This window comes from Leptonychotes weddellii, chromosome 5, assembly GCF_054177405.1.
Source record: "Leptonychotes weddellii isolate Sample4059 chromosome 5, ASM5417740v2, whole genome shotgun sequence".
NCBI lineage: Eukaryota > Metazoa > Chordata > Mammalia > Carnivora > Phocidae > Leptonychotes > Leptonychotes weddellii.
Genome location: NC_138373.1, coordinates 74,640,432 through 74,660,722, shown reverse-complemented (window position 1 = coordinate 74,660,722; position 20,291 = coordinate 74,640,432). Strand labels below are relative to the sequence as shown.

General features: G+C 33.5%; 2 protein-coding genes across 3 annotated transcripts in view; one reads left to right on the top strand and one right to left on the bottom strand.

The window, feature by feature from the left end:
* Window positions 1-156: 156 nt before the first annotated feature.
* The window catches only part of GABARAPL1 (GABA type A receptor associated protein like 1), a 42,913-nt gene continuing 22,778 nt past the window's right edge, over window positions 157-20,291 (bottom strand). Inside the window, exon 5 of one of the 2 annotated variants that reach the window (XM_081821208.1) lies at window positions 157-8,948. In XM_081821208.1, the coding sequence (XP_081677334.1) occupies window positions 8,858-8,948 (91 nt within the window). In that variant the 3' untranslated portion in view covers window positions 157-8,857. Of the gene's footprint in view, window positions 8,949-8,984; window positions 9,028-20,291 lie in introns of those variants that run through there. The other variant, XM_081821210.1, reaches the window with a different exon arrangement.
* Window positions 1,087-10,660, top strand: LOC145721722 (uncharacterized). Its single transcript, XM_081821211.1, has 5 exons — window positions 1,087-1,174; window positions 2,351-2,446; window positions 3,188-3,271; window positions 9,695-9,781; window positions 10,025-10,660. The coding sequence occupies exons 1-4, from the start codon at window positions 1,093-1,095 to the stop codon at window positions 9,769-9,771; spliced, it is 339 nt and encodes a 112-aa protein (XP_081677337.1). The 5' UTR covers window positions 1,087-1,092; the 3' UTR covers window positions 9,772-9,781; window positions 10,025-10,660.

Here is a 20,291-nt window from a genome sequence, read left to right as displayed (position 1 = left end):
CTTTACACTCTTCCAAAACAATATAAGGCCCAAGAACGGTCTATGGTCTCCCAAATTATATACTTTTGTTATGAAGTTTAATTCTGTTGATCACAGGTGAGGGCAGGGGCCCCTGTGGTCACTGTGGTGTGAATACATCAGAGCATACATTAGCTGAAAATAGAACACTTTATTCCTACCAATGATAAAAATAAATGTTCAACAGTCATACAAAAATGGAAAACCACATAGGTAAACTAAAAATCTACCAAGTTAGTCACTTAAATATTATTACACTACAATCTTAAATGACCAGGTTAGGCAGATATTATTGTATTAGAAACACATGCATAACAACATTTATTTTTCTACAAAATACAATATAAAATCATGTTATGAAATACTTTGTGACTTTTCACCACTTAATATATTATGGAATATTATCCATGTCAGTATTTGAAGAACTCTCTTATTTATATTTAATGACTGTATAAGCTTTACTGTAGGAAGACATTATAATTCTTTTAATTATTTAATTTATTGATAGTTAAATTATTCTTTTTACTTTTTTAAACAAAACATTCATTGGTCACTCGAAAAATTAGAAAGTTATGAATAATTATGTTAACAGTACATTGAGGAAACAGGGTTGTATCATTTTCACTTTCTATAGGAGACATTCTAATATCTTTTCAATTATTTGTAATGAGAATGGATACTTATAACTATAAAAAAGATATTTCCAAAAATCAGTATCTGTTATAATCTTACTCAAATACAGTATATCATTTATTTATATAAATGTTTTACTCTTTATTGTTTATTCATTCTTTTTTAAAAATATGGCAGAGAAGAAATTAGTATGGTTAAGATAATTTTAAACGTTATCTTTGGGAATAAAAATGTGCTTCATTATGCATAGAAGAATAACAAATTTAATCTATAGGGACTGGATTACATTGCCTTTTATTTTCTTAATGGGAGAAAGTAGTTTACATATTAAAATTAGAGTAAACATCCTGTCTGATGATGCAATATGGAGATCTGTTTTCTGGATTCTGTCTCATTCTAACCCTCTGCTCATCATATGACCCGTGCAATCTGATCTAAACTATGGAACCAGACACATCGGCAATGTCCAGTCCTTGTCTTGATCTTCATGCTTCGCCAGTGGAATTTCATGAAATAAATACAGGTAAAATCAGATACTGCCATTATTGCTAAGTAGTCCCTTTATTTAATGAGAAAATAATATTATAAACAACAAAGTTCATAGCCAGATACTTTCAAATGAGGAGTTGAAAATCTTTTCTCTGTATGAATCATTTTAAGATTTTCCAGTTGAAGATGATTTAAATTTCAGATAATCATCATTTGATAAGTCAATATTTACAATGGGGTTAGAGTTAAGATCATTCAGAAAATGTTACTGACTTGGTGGCTGAGTTCTACTTTACTTGTACTAAAGGAGTACATGCAATATATTGCTAAGGGACTTTACCTACCTAATGAGAATCAGATGAATTTTTTTCATGTTCTTTTAATTAAGATTAAATTCAACTATAGGAAGGGGCAAGATAGGCATTTAAATTAAGTTTTATATTTCTACTCTTGCTTTTGCAACCAGTGTTACTCTTAATTCTACTGCCCATTATATTCTTACAATCACTATTCTACACGGCTATTATTACTACTTCTACAATAATAAGATCATTTGCATGATTTTTTTTCCTCATATACCTTTGTACATGATTGCTTCAAACACTATGCTATCGACTTTATATACATTTAATCTCCACAATATATCTATGAATGAATACTGTTGTTATCTTTATTTTATAAAGAAACTAAGAATTAAAAAAGAATTGTCATATTTCACAAAGTAGCTACATGATTGAGCAAATTTTAATACTTTCTCATAAGCATAAGATGGGACAATTTTTTCTTTTATTTATTTTTTTATTTTACATTTTTAAATTTTATTATGTTATGTTAATCACCATATATTACATCATTAGTTTTTGATGTAGTGTTCCATGATTCATTGTTTGCATATAACACCCAGTGCTCCATTCAGTACGTGCCCTCTTTAATACCCATCACCAGGCTAACCCATCCCCCCACCCCCTCCCCTCTAGAACCCTCAGTTTGTTTCTCAGAGTCTGTAGTCTCTCATGGTTCATCTCCTCCTCCGATTCCCACCCTTCATTTTTCCCTTCCTACTATCTTCTTCTTTTTTTTTAACATAATTTTTGGTTCTAGTTTTAGCATGCTTTTCAATTGTATGTTTATGTATCAGATATGTATATGCACATACATATATTAATTATATATAAATAGTTGTTATGTGTTTTTCTTACATATTTTCTAGAGTTTTGTGACGAAAGTGTAACTTACTCAGAAGTCAAAGTTCATGGCTCTTCAAGTATTGAGAAGAGAAAAACAACTAGGAATTTGAAGATGAACGGTAAAAAAACATTTAAAATTCTAGATTCCCCTTTTTTGCTTGAATATTTTAATGAACCAATCATAAAAACAAATATTCCTGGACAAACCTCTGAATCAGAGTTCATCTCTCATATCAACACCTTTAAAGTGGTCATATTGACATGAAGGGCTGCATTAAAAGCCAATGACAATGTATTACTGATGGCCACATGGCTTAGAATAATGTACCATACCTATAGAATAATAATTTAAAAAAATGTTTCATATATACCTTCTCAGTTTGATATTTTAGTCTTGCACAGTGTCCCTTTTATAGTATTTTGTGAGATATCTCATGATAAATAGACTTTTATCAAAACTGTCACAGAATATCGGTCTGGACCAACAGCTAATGCAGGAATTTTGTTCTTAACCTAGTTCTACTATAAAAACAAAGAAGTCATTTTTTAAAAATGACTTAAAAGTACTCATTTGTCATCTTAAAAAGACTTCTTTAATAGGGCAACTTGTTAGTCCATAATCCGTTCCTACATAAAAATATTCATATATTCTCTGGCTGTCTCCAAATCTGCAAAATAAGTTTGGGAATTCCCCTCTCAGGTTGGGGTTTATTTTTCCACAATTTGGTGCTCTCATAAGCTTAGATTTCAGTCCAATTCAAGTGAGTTGGATGTTCTTGTCCAGAATTCTTTCTAATCCCAACTACAGAATCTTGTTTTCATTGATCATCGTAGTAGCTCACTTCCCTCTCTTTGGACAGAGTCTCCATGGTACCTTGTTGCAATATTATTTGCCTTCCTTTACCTTATTTTTCTGGGACTAGCTGCGATTATGACAGCTAAGGGTAAGTACTTTTTAGAGCTATTTCATTAATTTGTTTTAAATTACTAGAATATAATTTTTAAAGGTCTTTAAATTGATTACAATATTTTCCTGAAGGTATTTTCTTATATTATATATTTTAATTATATGAGCATTTTATCAAATCAGTGATTTATTGAATTATCAATAGCAAAGGCCCAAGTGATCTTATCAAAGATGTCAGTGAATAGTTGGGTATTTAATAAAAGTGGAAAATAATAGCAGCATTCTATATTTTGTAGTATCATAATGACATTAGATTCACCACCTGTGAGATGTAATAAAAACTGGAAACAGTTATAGAATTTATCTATCAGGGCAGTTAAAAATGAACCATAAGGGCATGAAATCAAGTAATTTGAAAAAGAGAATTTAACAGAGGAAAGAAAAGATGGTGGGTAGGTATTCATCAAAAAAAATAAAGCAAATGATCAGGATACTGTACTGAGCTTACACATTGCTCACTCAATACTTCATTACATTATAAAAAATATTTAGCTTTTAAAAGAATAAATCTATAACACAGCACTATTAACAGGCCAGAAATGTGAAAAATTTCATCAAATATAGAAAGTAAGATAAATACGATTTATAAGTCAGAGAAAACAGCAATTCAAAACACACAGCAAATAAATTTATTTAAAAAGCATAATTACATCTAAATCAATTATAATCTCAAAGTGAATTGTTTCAGAATAAAGCAGAATATATAATTTTTAATAATAAACACAAAAAACTTGATTAAATGTATGATTTCCTGCAAAGACACATGATAAAAGGCTCAAGATAATGTAGAAAAATTGAATAAAATAACTATATTCTATAGATAAATATATGCTATATTCTGTAGATAAATAATCAGTGATATACCTTCACGTAGATACCTGACTAATAACTTTTATTTTTTTTATTTTTTTTTTAAGATTCTATTTATTTATTTGACAGAGAGAGACACAGCGAGAGAGGGAACACAAGCAGGGGGAGTGAGAGAGGGAGAAGCAGGCTTCCCGCGGAGCAGGGAGCCCGATGCGGGCTTCAATCCCAGGACCCTGGGATCATGACCTGAGCCGAAGGCAGATGCTTAATGGACTGAGCCACCCAGGCGTCCCTGACTGATAACTTTTAAAGGATGAATTTGAAAATATCTTAATAACTAATCTGACTTCAAGATAGACTGTTTATAAACTAACAAAAAAGAAAAGTGCCACCCAGATCAGGAAGAGAAGCATAGCATTATTCCAAATTATCTCCATACACAGGAAAATATTTTAGGACAACACCCCTGACAAACATAGAAGCAAAAATCCTACATACAAGAGCTAACATAATCTACTATTATACTAAAAGGATACTATGTGATAACCAAGTTCTGGTTAAAATCAGGGATGGGCTTGTACATTTATCAAGAAATTTGTCATATTGAGGAGAAAAAGAAATACCTCCAAGTAGAAGGAAATATATTTACTTTGATCCGTAAGAATCAAATATCTTTCATAGTAAAAATTTAGACTCATTTTCAATAGAATCAGTAAGACAAGGATGACTGATAGAACTACTATCCTTCAACATTTCTTGGGATGTCCTGGCAAAAGAAAAGCAAACATACAGAAAAACCTATTTAGATATAATATAAATATTGCAAATTAAATACTGAAATTATCTGCAGATGATGTGCATTCTTACCCATATATTACAAGGAAATCTACTGAAAAAAAAAAAACAGAATAAAAGAACACTTCAATAAGGAAGCTAGATACAAAGTTAATGTAGTGTTACTATATACAAGCAAGAACTAAGGTCCAATATCTAGGTCCTCATTTTAAGTTTCTTACTAACATTTCTTCTGAGATATCTTTAAAAAACAACTAGCATACTATATTTCCAAACAGACTATCTTCCCAACCTGGATCCTTACCAACATCAAGGGAAAAATCAGATGCTTTAATACTATTGTCTTTCTTGGTGGTTGATGTTTAGTGAAATGAACCTAGGAGTCATCTCTGTTTCTAAGTGCTACTAATTATCTCAACTTAGTGAATTAATACACTTCTTTACATTTGCATTACTACCCATCTAATCCAAGACAATCTCCTTCTCCCTCACCCGCTCTCTCCCTCTCCTTCCCTTTCTCTCTTTCTCCCTTCCTCTCTTTCTACTCTACAAGCCGCCAAGGGATCTAACTACATTCACTCATGACTTCTAATCAATTTCCAGAGTAACCTCCTCAAAAATATAAATTTTATAAACTCACCATACTTTTACTGTTAGCTTCTTAATACTCTAAATTCAATATAATCTAAAAATCCTTAACATGGTTTATAAAGTCCTTTCTTACTCGGTCCATGGATCTCTACCCCAGCTAGTACCACATACTTTCTCACTCTCTAGGCTCCAGCCACAGTTGCTGTCTTTTAGTTCATCAAATGACTCATGATTAAAGTTACCATTGTAAAGACAAGGATAATTAAAAAAAAAAAAAGACAAAGATAATTTTAAGAATGGGGTAGATGCTGTTAATAATTACTCTGGGACGACAACAAGCATGAATCAGGACTTCTCTGGGCCGATTGACATGAATTGTAACTTGATCCATGATCTCTCTGGCTACCGAGCATATGCATAAACTATTCCTTTTACCCGAGGTACCCTTACTTACACGGTTTTTTGGAGTAACTGAATCCTAGAGTAATCAATGGTCCCAGAAAATAAATTTTCCTTTATAATTTCATAATGAAGCCAGCTTCCTCTATTACAGTATCTTATGTACCACCATAGGCAGCATCTTTCACAGTCTTACCTGTATATCTGTGTGGTTATTTATTCAATGCCTGTCTTTCCCACTAGATTGGTAGCTTCATTAGAACACAGCTCATATCTGTATTTGCTCTACATTTTATCCTTTGCTTTCGAATATTATGGTAACCCGTTATAGGTACTCAGTGAACATTTTTGATTAAATAAATTCATATACCTAATAATGTATATGAGATTATAATACTTTGTTAAAAGGCATAAAGAAGGGCATTAATGAATTAAATATATATTAAATGTTCCTTGGTAGGAAGATTAATAGTGTGAAGGGGCGCCTGAGTGGCTCAGACGGTTAAACTTCTGCCTTCGGCTCGGGTCATGATCTCGGGGTCCTGGGATCGAGCCCCACGACTGGCTCCTGGCTTGGTGGGTGTCCTGCTTCTCCCTCTGCCTCTCACCCTGCTCATGCTCTCTTCCTCTCTCCCTGTATCTCTGTGTCTCGAATGAATAAATAAAATCTTTAAAAAAAAAAAGTGTGAAGATGATAATACTCTTCTAAATTCATTTAAAATTTATGTGATTCCGGGGCACCTGGGTGGCTCAGTCGTTGGGCGTCTGCCTTCGGCTCAGGTCATGATCCCAGGGTCCTGGGATCGAGCCCCACATCGGACTCCCTGCTCTGCGGGAGACCTGCTTTTCCCTCTCCCACTCCCCCTGCTTGTATTCCTGCTCTCTCTATGTCTCTCTCTGTCAAATAAATAAAGAAAATCTTAAAAAAAAAAAAAAGATTTATGTGATTCCAATGCAAGTATATTTTCATGATAAATAAATTAATTAAAATTATACAAAGAAGTAAAAATGTATGAGATTAACACAATACAGATTGAAATATATTGACAAGAGAGGTACAGATCTAGCCTTGTCGGGTATCAAAATAGTCTGTCTATAAAGTTATTAAGCTATAAGTAACATTATGGTACTGGTATAAAATAAATATATCAAAATAAGAAAAAACAGCCTAATAATAAAATCACATGCATGCTCATACCTATGGCACATATATATTTAGTATATAATACAGTAAGCTCTTCAAAATGACAGATATTTAACAATAGGTTTGGGTTAATACTTGGACAGTAAACACTCTCATACACATTTTTTTTCTCATACACACTTGATGTATGAAATTATCAAGCTTATTTACAAAATATAAGGATGAAGTATACATGCATACATACAAACATATGCACATATATAAATTCACACAAAGCAATCAGATATATAATAATCTGTTAATATGGAAACAATTATTAATATGAAAGCAAGCAATAGCCTGTTAATATGGAAGATGGAAATATTAAAGAGTATTTAGACATGTAAACAATTAGAAAACAACCAGAATGATATATATAAAGCTATTTACAGAACTGTCTTTGCTGAAGTAAGTGGTATTGTACGGACTATGAAAGGGACTCTTTTCTACTCCTTACAGTGTATACACTTACCCACTTTTTTTGTAAAATAAATAAATTCATGTATTACTTGTGTAAAAGAGAAAATAATTTAAAAAGAAAAATATTATATTCTAGAAATGAAGAAATTGTATTTGGGTATGACAGACATTGGGTAGTAAATACCAAAATAAAGTATAACTAGGATTCTGATGGGTACTCATCTAAGATATTGTGCTTTTAAAGCCTGTTTTAAAATTATCACTAAGTATAGAAGACTATTTTATTGTGAGGACCAAGCAGTGCTTAGAAGCAATTGCACATACTATTTTGATCAGCATATCCTGGAAAAGTCATGAAGACACCAATATAATTTAGATATGGAATACTAACTTGTGAATGAAATAAATAAAATAAATTGGTGAAATATCCTAATAAACACAGTTTTTTCTTCTGTTTTACTATTAGTAAACTTTGTCTTAATAAGCAAGAGTCCTAGGAGAGAAGCAGTTGAACCAGCGGAAGTATTTCCCCATGTCAAGTAGCTAATCTTATCTGTGAATTACCAATCCGAAGGAAGATCTTCCTGGATACTTAGGTTTTAGTATGTAAATGAACCATGCATGAATAAACATATGGCAGAAATGGAAGGGCAACTTTGTAAACAAACAAGAATGTTCTTGGTACAAAATTTAATTAAGCATGGCTTGCTCATTCAATTGACAAGATTTAGCTTAATTATTTGTCTTCTCATTTTAAACAAGAAAGAAAAGTTGTAGGTCTGTATTCAACTAACATCACATCAGTGACTAGCAGCATCCTTCACAGGAGAATATGTTTAAAATATGTAATACAGTTTAGGAAACAAATATGAAAGATGCAAGTGTGAGGGAATGGAAAGTTGATGATAATACTTTCTTCTTTATCCATTGAATTGGCATAGCAAAAATACTCAACTTTAATACTCTAAGTGGTCTGATGAGGGAATGACCCAGCAATATTTATTACATTGATTCCCATGTGTCCAGAAATGCATTTGGGGCTCAAGCTGGAGTAATATGGTCCAGAGAACTTAAAGTCATGGTGATATGCGTCTGCACTTGACTAAGCTGAAGCCCCATGTCCAGCAAGTTTCATGTTCTTGTAAGTGGACTGAAATCAAATCTTGGTAAAGGAAGCATGCAGGAAGATTTTCTCTACAATTTGTGTGAAGTCTCCAAAATCTGTTAGAAGTAACCATGAGCCATTCAGACTAAAATAAATTTAAGCTAGGAACATTCCACTCACTCTTATTTTTATTATTATTAATTTTTATTTTATTTTATTTTTTTAATTTTATTTTATTATGTTATGTTCATCACCATACATTACATCATTAGTTTTTGATGTAGTGTTCCATGATTCATTGTTTGCGTATTATTTTTTAAATTCAGGTCATGCCATCTGGGGTTCCAGATCCTTCAAAACAAAACAAAGCACATCAATGTGAAATGATGTGGGTTAAAGTTTTCATATTTGAAGATAGCTTGAAATGGAGCTGTGAAGAAAAATGATACCATTTTGTAAACTTTTCCTTTTAGTTTGAATTTTAGCATATAAACAATTGATAGTCTCTGCAGATGGTTGATAAAGTAGCATAACTCAAGCTGTGCACTGGAAGTGTGAATTCTAGAGGCATTTTGAAGAAAATAGTGATAAAGAAGCACTAGAGGTAGAGATAGAAACAGTGTAGAATATTATAATAGCTCAATACAAAAATAATGAAAATCTGAATAGGAAAAAGATTATGGTACTGTGAAGAAGGGAACAGATATATGAAGCAATGTAGTGATAGAGTAAATAGTACTTTGTGGCTGATTGGATGTGTGCTATGTCAAAGATGTTTGCTTCAAATATAACTTAGGTCATTATGTCCAGACTGTCCAGGTTTACTAACTGCTTAGAATGGCATCAATCAGATGTAGAAAATTACAATTATCAAAGCACCAGTAATTAACTCATAAGTATGTGCCATAAGGAAAAGTTCATATTTTAGATCAGTTACTTGCTGATGATATTTTACAATTCATTCCTCAGTTAATAATAAAAAATAAATGGCTAAGTTGTATTGAAGAAATGTTAGATTTCTATTTTATTTGCAACACTGTTTGAAAATGATAATAGTCTTAAAATGTATTTTCCTTTGCAAATTTTATGAATTTCAGTTCGTTGTCTAGAAGGGGTTCTGATGACACACGAAACCGCTAAGCAAAATGACACGACATATTGCAAAATAATATAACAAAGCAGAGGTATGTATTGGATTGCAATGGGAATCTTGGCATCACATATAAACTGTTTAAATCTAGATGTATATATGCAATTAATAAATATAACATCAAAGTTAAATATCTATGGCATAGGTGTCAGAAAAAAAGTTTCATGTAACTCTTGAAATTAGGGAGCATAATTAAAAATAATAATACAAAAATTATAATACATTGAGCAAACATGATGACAAAGTTATCTTCATGCATGTACTTTTTTTTGTCAAGGTAACTGGTCTTTTCTGAAGAAAACTGGTATTTTATTTCCACTGAAAAATAAAATCTTGGCAACAAGAAAATTGTTCTGAAGTACTGAGCTCCAGTCTTATCAAGACAAATGGCAAGGAAGAATTGGAAGTGTATGGCATGATATTCATTACCATATTTTCTTATACAGAACATCATTATAAACCTTTTAATATCTTGTGTGCTTTCAAGAATTCTCAACTCAACATATTGTAAGCGGAGATCTCAATCAAACTGAAAATATTAAAAAATGGGCTTAAAATGTTTATGTGATTTTAAAATTTTTAATATATTTGCATATAGAAGTATATACTAATATATGAAAATTTCATACCTTAGTAGATAAATGGGGAGGAGTAGAAATCACATAAGACATACAAACTAAAGGGAATCTGGTCACAATTGGCACCTTAAAATAGCTAATGTTTATTGATTGTTTCTAATATTCCTAGTAATACTTGAGTGATTATGTATATTAAAACATGTACTGCCCCAATAATCTTATGAGACAATACTGTCATTACTGTTGTCATATTAATAAAGAAACTGAGGTCCAGAGAGGAATTTGTACCTAGCAAGAATTAGAAACAAGATTTAAGCCATGATAGTCTTACTCTAGAGATCTAGATGCTAACCCCAGAACAATAGATCATATTAAACCAAGAATATTGCTTTTGTTGGAAATAGATGTGCTTATACAAGCAGATTTATATTTTTCTCCCCTGGATGTATCTTTCAGAAAGGGACAAATAAAAAGAACTTTCAAGAATCAAATATCATGATAGCTGTTCATGAGGAGTGACATGTTTATATTAATTATTCTTTGGAATATGAAAAAAAAAGATTAATAGAAGGGATTTTTCCCCTAGTAGACTCTAACAAGCCTAAAGAATATAAATCTCCTTTATTTTTAATTCTCCTCCAATATGTGGCTCTTGCGTTTATATTGTTGCTCTTTTTGCACTGTATTCAAGTTGTTACTGCCTTTAATAAAGACTTCAATCTACATCTGCGATGGTAAATTTGTGGCATATATGCTGACGATTTCTATATGGTTCTCTGGGGAAGGCTCGTTCATAACTACAACACTCTTCCTTACTGAGGCTGAACTCCACTTTGAGTAATCTTCAACAAAGCACACCTAAAAGTTTTCCCCAGTGGTGATGCTCTCATCTCATCCACACACTATGCTTTAAACTAAACTTGTATATACAGATCATCAGGAACTCTTTCAGGAAAAGCATGTAAAAATGTATATAATGAGTTTGCTAAGGTAATGTCTCCTAAACCTCAAAATTCACTTTTGTAAATCAGTTTACCTATAACCTAGAGTGAAAGAGATAATGTCTGTGAATATTCCAGAACTGACAGAAGACATCAAACTACATATTGACAAAGCCTTATGAACCCCAGGAAGGTGAACAAAGTGAAAACAAATTTATGTGTATCTTGTAAATTGCTGAAAACCAAAGACAGGAGAAGGTTGAAAGGCAGTCAGAGAAAAATAAAATTTACCTTCAAATGAGCAATTGGCAGCTAACTCTTAAAGGCAAAGATGGCGCCTGGGTGGCTCAGTTGGTTAAGCATCTACTTTCAGCTCAGGTCATGATCCCAGGGTCCCAGATCAATTCCCATGTCAGGCTCCCTTCTCTTTGGGGAGTCTGCTTCTCCCTCTCCCTCTGCCCCTCCTCCCCACTCAATCTCTCTCTCTCTCTTTCTCTCAAATAAATAAATTTTTTTAAAAAATAAATAATAAATAAAAAGACAAAAAAACCATGAAAGCCACATACTTACTGAAAGAAAAGTGCCATGCTAAAATTCTATTCCCAGAGGAAATATTCTAAATATATTAAGAATCGTATGGGTACATGATCATATTTCATAGAAGAAATAAAGGTAATTAAAGATAGAGAAAAAAGAATTTATTACTTTGGGTCTGCACTAAGGATATAAACTATAGTGGGTTCTTTAGGTGTAAGAAAATTATTCCAAATGGAACCTCGAAGGGACAATGAAATAGGTAAATGTGGGTATAAGTTGAAACAGTGATTATATAAAACCATAATATTAATGTCTATGGTTTAAAATTGTGTAAAATCAAAGTACACTCTAAGTGGGGGCGCCTGGCTGGCTCAGTCAGTTAAGCATCCGACTCTTGATTTTGGCTCAGGTCATGATCTCAGGGTCATGAGATTGAGCCCTGCATCAGGCTCAATGCTGAGTGTGGAGCCTGCTTGAAATTCTGTCTCTCTCTCTATCCCTCTGTCCCTCCCCCCACTCGTGTGCTCTCTCTCTCTCTCTCTCAAATAAATAAATAAAAGGTTTGTTGTTGTTTTTTTTTTAAAGTACACTGTAAGTGTAGCAATTAAACCAAAAGGGGGATAAGTGGAGTTTAAAGGGCCTAAGTTTATCACAATGTCTAGAAGAGGTAAAACAATTATTTATATTGGACATTAATAAGTCAAGGAAACATGTTGGGATTTTCAGGATAAACACTAAAATAATAACAAAATTTTATAAAACTATGAATATAGTGAAGGAATTTATCTCAATTAATGGAACAATAATTTACTGAATAACTTAATTAGTAGAATTATATTCAATGAAGTCAATGAAGGAAGAGATTTCATATCAGAATCATTTTTAGACAAAGATGCAGGAGTTCAAAAAAGAACTTCAGCCTTATCTTTTGGGTCCTTTCTGAGTGTTCAGGGGCCCATAAAGTACTGAGGGTGGATATTGGAGAATGAGAATGAATGATTCTAAGGGCAAAAGTGAAAGCATCCCCAGGTACCTCTGAGTCACAATTTTCCATAGTTCTTACAGAATCACTTACCTTGGCTTTATAGAGAGAGAGAGAGATTGGTAACCCACAATATATTTTTCTCAACCTCTTTTTCTAGAAAAATAGCCATGTAGTTTTGTGAGGAAGCCACATCTTAATAAGCCTCTTTTTTTTTTAAAGATTTTATTTGTTTATTTTTGAGAGAGAGAAAATGAGCGAGGGGGAGGGGCAGAGAGAGAGGGAGAAGCAGACTCCCTGCTGAGCAGGGAGCCCGATGTGGGGCTTGATCCCAGGACTCTGGGATCATGACCTGAGTCAAAGGCAAACGCTTAACCAACTGAGCCACCCAGGTACCCCTAGAAGCTTCATCTTCACGTTATTCTTGCTCTCCCTTTGTTTTTCAGTCTCAAGTGAAGGCCTACAATAAATTTCAAAGGTCTCTTCTGCAGTATTTCCTCCCCTTGAGACATATCTGTTTCTGTAAAGACTAGTTTGTCTCTATGTGGAACTGGTAGTAATTGATTCTTCCAACTGTTTCAATACCTGAGATTTGAAACATATGTATTATCTCAATTTCTATCTTCAATAGATCTTCTGCACCAGGATTTTGTAGTCCCCAGACATAATTCCCATTATCATTTTATCACTGACTATCTTATTTAGGCTGAATGCTCACTATTGTTCCCTCAAAAGAAGACACCCCCTCACCCCAAAGTTGCTGGACAGAATTTGCTCCATTTCCAAAAGGCCATTATCTTGGGGAAGAGTAGTTTATGTCCCATGATGGGAAAAAATTGTCTACTAATTCAATAGGACAAACACCACAAATGACTCATGAAAGAAGGCACAAGAAAACTAAGGATAACACATGGTGTCACAGACTTTGATCAGACCAAAGAAAGATGAGCTTGGGCTGAGCATAACTGAACATACTATACATTGCACAACAGGAGAAGACTTCTGATTTCCTTCAGATTCATATGTTTATAGAGGGAATGGGAGTGGCAGGGATCATCTGACCTGAGCTAGATTCACCAAATCATCTAGCAAGTTAACAAGCTTCTCTCTCTACAACCATAAAAATACTTATAATGTAAGGTAGAGAAGCCAAGATTTAAAAAAATATTTTAGTCACAGATAAAAAAATATATATACACCACAAAAAATTGGAGAGAGTTGGAGTGAATGTCAACAAAATGGCAGACTAGGAAGTTCCAGGCCCTTGTTTCCCCCATAAAAATACTGAAAATGATGATTAAAGACTAGCTAAAATTACTGTATAAGTGCTCTGGGGAACAGTCAAAGACCTGCAGAGTGTCTAACCAAGAAAAAAGCCACATTCAGAACAGCAGGGAATTTTGTGGCATTTTCGTTTGCCATTGTCCCACAGTCTCCCTGATATGGCATGGCCTTGGTCTGGTGGGAGTGACAACCCAGATCTTGAGCTCAAAATGTGAACCCCCGGGCTTATTTTTTTCTTTTATCACTTTATCCAGTGACATTAGGAGCAACTGGTCAGCATCATTATAAACATTAGTTTCCCAAAGTGCTTGAAAGTATCATATACAGAGGTACTCAGCTCCTTGATTCTTCTAAGTGGTTGCTTAGAAATATCCAATGCAATTATTTTTCATATCTCTATCACCTGATCATGCCATGGACTATCAATGCTCTCATTATTAACAATACTGTCTAGGTATCTTTAAACCGAATCAGGTTACAGAACCAATTCCAGTAACCCCAAAACCAATTCAGAAAACTCATATTAAAATCCTGTTCCTTTAGAACCATTTTTGGTACCAAAATCTGTGTTAGTCAGTGTTCTCCAGGAAAACATAACCAATAGGATAGAACCAATAGGATGGGAATTGGCTCATGCAATTATAGAACCTGAGACGTGCAAGTGGGAGAAGTGAGATCCATCTGAAATCTTGTCATGATCTGCCATCTACAAGCTGGAGACCCAGGAGAGCTAGTGGGTGTAGTTCCAGTCCAAGTATGAAGATATATACACCAGGGGAGCCAATAATGTAAATGTCAGGCTAAGGGCAAAAGAAGACTGATGTTCCACCTCAAACAGGCAGGCAAGAGAGGAAGGAATCCTTCCTTCTTCCACTTTTTTATAGGACAGTGCAGAGGGCCAGGTTCCAAGGGCTGTGCTGACTGCTGGTAGGTGGGTTTAATTGGGGGTGGGGGTTCCTGCTTTAGGCAGGAACAGCGGTTAGGGCAGTGGTTAGGGCAGTGCAGGAAGCTCATGTTGGGAAGCCTGCTTACAGAAGCAGAAACGGCTGGTTATCTCTTGCTCCCAGTGGGGCTTCTCGTTATCTCTAGTAAATTTCCATCTTCTGGGGCCTGCCGGGCCTGGGTCTGCTCTGTGTAATTTTCCTCTTCATAACCAGGCTCTCAAGGAGACTGGATGATACCATCCACGATATGGAGGGAAATCTACATTACAGAGCTCACAGATTTAAATACTAAACTCATCCAGAACTTCACCTTCCCAGACATACGCAGAAATAATGTTTAATCTGGGCACACCATGGTCCAATCAAATTGGCACATAAAATTAACCATCACAAACCCTCAATAAAATACTAGAAACCAAATTCAGTGGTATATTAAAAAGATTATATACCATTTCCAAATAAGATTTATTCATGGAAAGCAAGAATGGTTCCACATATGAAAATCAATCAACATGATACATCAAATTAACAGACTAAAGGGAGAAAAAAATCACACAATCATCTCAATTTATGCAAAAAAAAAGTCATTTGGCAAAATTCTACACTTCTTCATGATGAAGAAGTTGACAAACTAGAAATAGAAGGAAATATATGAAAATTCATATATGAAAAGCCCACAGCTAATATACTCAAAGCTTTTCCTTTAAGACTAAAAACAAGAGAAAGATGCCCACTTCTGTCACTTTTATTTACCATAGTTTGGGGAAGTTCTAGCCCAAGCAATTAGGAAGAAAGAAAGAAAAGAAAGAGAGAGAGAAGGCATCAAAAAAAGGGCATTGGAAAAAAAGATGTAATAGATGACAGGAACTTATATAGAGAAAATCAAAGATCTTCCACCCCTCCCCATGCACACAAAACACACACACAAACTGTAAGAACTAATAAAGAAACTTAGCAAATTTCATGATACAAACTCAAAACACAAAATTGGGATGTGTTTCTATATACTAACAATGAATAATCTGAAATAGAAATAAGGAAGAAAATCATATTTACAAATAGAATGAAAAAGAATAAGATACTTAGGAATAAACATAAGCAAAGAGGTAAAGATTTATACATGGAGAATTATAAAACATTGCTGAAACAAAAGCATAAATAATTGGAAAGGCATCCTGTGTTTATTGATGAGAAAACTTACCACTTAACTCACTCAGAATTTATAGGGATTGTAATGAATCTGTAGCTTACTTTATGTGAGTTGTTTTTTTTTGTTTTTTGTAAAAATAGAAAAAGCTATCCTAAAATTCATATGAAATCTCAAGATCCTTTGCCCATTTTTAATTTGGAATATTTTTCTGCTACTGAGTTGTAGGAGTTCTTTATAAATTTTGGATATTAACTCCTTGTCAGATATGTGGTTTGCAAATATTTTAATAAGATTGATAAACCCTTGGCCAGACTTATCAAAAAGAAAAGAGAAAGGACCCAAATAAATAAAATCATGAATGAAAGAGGAGAGATCACAACCAACACTGAAGAAATACAAACAATTATAAGAACATATTATGACAACAATATGCCAACAAATTGGGCAATCTGGAAGAAATGGATGCATTCCTAGAGACATATAAACTACCAAAACTGAACCAGGAAGAAATAGAAAACCTGAACAGACCCACAGACAGCAAGGAAATTGAAGGAGTAATCAAAAATTTCCCAATAAACAAAAGTTCAGGGCTGGAAGGCTTCCCAGGGGCATTCTTAAAAATCACTTAAAAATCAACTAAGGTCAGTTCAACACCAATGTCTCAGTATTACATAGGAAAGGAAAACTGAATTAAATGGGTTTGTTCAGTGATGTTCATAATCATTCCAAATGATCAACTGAGTAGGGTAATCTAATGAGAACAATGCACACAGAGTATCTAGAAAACTGGCAGCACAAAAGTAAATAGGATGACAATACAAAGGCAGATTATTTAACATTCAAATCTAATTTTTAATTGTCCTAATTGAGTGGACAATTCTTTTCCCTTCCTTCTTCAACCTGCTGAATGTGATGTATCAAAAGTCAATTGTTTCAAGTGCCTGATTCTTTTGTTAGATCTATAAACCTGAATAGGATACATAATCTCAAGATTCATTTCCATCAGGGCGCCTGGGTGGCTCCTTGGTTAAGTGTCCACTTTTGGCTCAGGTCATGATCGAGAGTCCTGGGATAGAGCCCTGCATCGGGCTTCCTGCTCAACAGAGAGCCTGCCTCTCCCTCTCCCTCTGCCGTTCCCCCTGCTTGTTCTCTCTCTCAAATAAATAAATAAAATCTTTAAAAAAAAAAAAAAGATTCATTTCCATCATCTGGGAAATATAAAATTAAACTGAATAGCTTATTAGCAATATATCATAAGGATGATTCAATATATAAACATAAAAAGTATTAAAAGGATTATAATGTATATCATATAAAAATATCATATATACTTATATATAATATATATTTAAATTATATATGTTGGGGCTCATAGGACAGAAGTGGTGATTACTTATAATTAGTTTGGAGATTAAAGTTTAACTGAATTGTCTGGATTATGATATGACCCACTGTTGAAATTTTTAGAAATGCTACTAAATGGTCATTTGGGATCAATCAACCTATCATTCTTCAGACATTATGCATTAGTTCAATACACTCAGTGAGTTCAATAAAGTGTGTCCAACATGTATGGCTGACAAATCACACTGTACAGTACAGAATACTTCCAGTTGTAGAGTCGTTGCTGCTTAAAACATTTAATACCTACGTAGGTCTTATGAGGATGAGGTGAAGGGAACAGCATTTTTTTAAAAGATTTTATTTATTTATTTGACAGAGAGATACACAGGGAGAGCAGGAACACAAGCAGGGGGAGTGGGAGAGGGAGAAGCAGGCTCCCCGCTGAGCAGAGATCCGATGCGGGGCTCGATCCCAGGACCCCGAGATCATGATCTGAGCCGAAGGCAGACACTTAACGATAAGCCACTCAGGGGCCCCAACAGCATTTCTGATTAAAAGAAAAAGAAGCAACTGAAAAAATATAGTAGGAGTCAAAGCAGTGCACCTGGCCAAAGAACAGAAGAAGATAAAACTTAAGGAGAAGAAGAGACCCAAAACTGAGGTGTGCAAGCCTGGATGTGGGTGATCATTATCACTTTAATGTCATTGTTTGTGTTGTTATGACTCTGGTTAAGAGTGACCACAAGAAACAACACTAAATTCAGAATGACAGCCTTTACCCACTAAGAGAGGAGGATGGAAGAATAAAGAGCCAAACACGGAAAACACCAGCTGGTGTCTGAGAACTGATTGGTTGCATGGGAAAAAAAAAAAAAAACCCACACACATTGGAATGTTAGATGCAGAATCATTAACATGGTCTTAAATGCCTAAAACTTTCTTCTGGTGTGGATCTTATCTAGCTTTACAGATACAAGACACCTTACATTATTACCCTAAATAGCTCTCTCTTTAACTTTCTTGGAAGTGTTCTGATGTTGTGATTAAGAGTACAACTTTGGTATCAGATAAGGCAAGATACTAATTCCATTTGTGCATTCAAACCTGTATAATCTTGGTCCAGCTGACCTCATGAATTCAATATTTCCATATTTGTAAAAAGAAGAGAAAAAGAGTACCTTTAGCAAAGGGTTCTTCTAGGTATTAAATGAGAAAGCATGAACTATTGTTATTGTCCTTTGTTCAAGTCAATACCTTTTTCTCCTTTTGCATAGTTTTACTACATTTTTTTTCTTTCTGGAAATATTTTATATAGTAAAGGCCTCAGGATTTGGCATCAAGAACTGCCTCAATTGTCCAATGTAAGAAATGTTAGCAACTCCCATTTCTCCCCCTTTAAGCTCAATTTAGAACTTTCTCCAATGGTTTGCTGATGCTAATGTCCCCATACTTGAAGATATGCTTACTTTATGGCAAAGATAATAGGGTATACATTCTCAGTCATGTATGCCTTGCTATATATGAATTTATACCTGGTAATTAGTGACACAAATGGAACTCAAAATTAGTATTTTCAAGTATGAAAGTGTTAGAAAGTCTTCTATGGTAACAGAACAATAATGATGTTCTATTAAAGTTTGTGTTTCAAATAAAAGAAATTTGCATCTTCAATAAGCAAATATATTTAAATATCATAATTCATTTCAAACAATAAAACATATACAAAATAAAATCTTAAAATAGTTGATTACTGTCAGTAAAGTAAAGGAAGTGTATTTATTTTCATCAGAATTGTTCTAAACACAACATTGTCCTCTGTGATACTAAGAACAAAAATCTTGTAGCATTTCTTAAAAGAGTGCCCTCTACTGTCTGTAAAGATTTTCTTCCTAGCTTTTGGTGCTCATTATTCAGGCTTTATGCTAATAATTACTTGATCTGTGAAAATGTTGTCAAGTTGTCTGTAAAAATTTTGGAGAAAAAAAAAGGGTTTATATTCCATTCTTGAATGGTGCTTAAGCAGTCTGTTGACAAAAATATGCAGGACAACCAATGTACATAACTTATTTGGAGAACACTATCACCATCCATGATGAAGGTCAGTTATATGCACACAATTACAAAGACAGAGCATATGTCTTCTGACCTACAGTTATTATAAGACTCCATATATTTTAAGAGGTATCCTGATTTCAGAGATGTTAAAATGTGAAAAACAACATATCTTAGACTTATTGAAATAGATTGAGGAGAGGAAAATATGAAAATGAAGCAAAATATAAAAATAAGTATGATAAATTTTAAAGAAGCAAAATACTATGTCAAGTCTAACACGTAAAAATCTATTAAATTATCTAAAAAATTATATAAAAATTGTGTTTTTGATGACAATTGTGAAAAATAGAGTAAGCTTTTTAGTTTTTGAATTAATTGAGCTATGAAACAGGGCAAAATGAAGTTTGCAAACCTACTCAGATGAGAAGTTTTTAAAAAAATTATATTAGCTGACTAAATGGCATTTCAATAAATTGTTCTGATGACTTAAATGACATTACAAATATTAAAATATCAGTATGATAAGAGCTAAACAAGTTTCAAATGCAACTGCTATTAGCTCAGCAGAAATATGTAGAAAATTATTATGGAATATATAAACAGCTGATTCTCAATTTAATGGACTATGGAAGATAGATTTCAATCCGCTTCCCTATTTCAATTCAATCACACACATGTGAAGTACAGCTAGATGCAGGAAAAAAAAGAAAAACTTGCATCAACATTTTC

What these genes read in the sequence shown, in the direction of transcription:
- LOC145721722 (XM_081821211.1), top strand. Translation starts at nt 1,093, where the DNA reads ATGGAACCAGACACATCGGCAATGTCCAGTCCTTGTCTTGATCTTCAT. An exon ending in ATTTCATGAAATAAATACAG is followed by an intron (nt 1,175 to 2,350) that starts GTAAAATCAGAT and finishes CATATTTTCTAG; the next exon opens with AGTTTTGTGACGAAAGTGTA. An exon ending in TAGGAATTTGAAGATGAACG is followed by an intron (nt 2,447 to 3,187) that starts GTAAAAAAACAT and finishes CTCTTTGGACAG; the next exon opens with AGTCTCCATGGTACCTTGTT.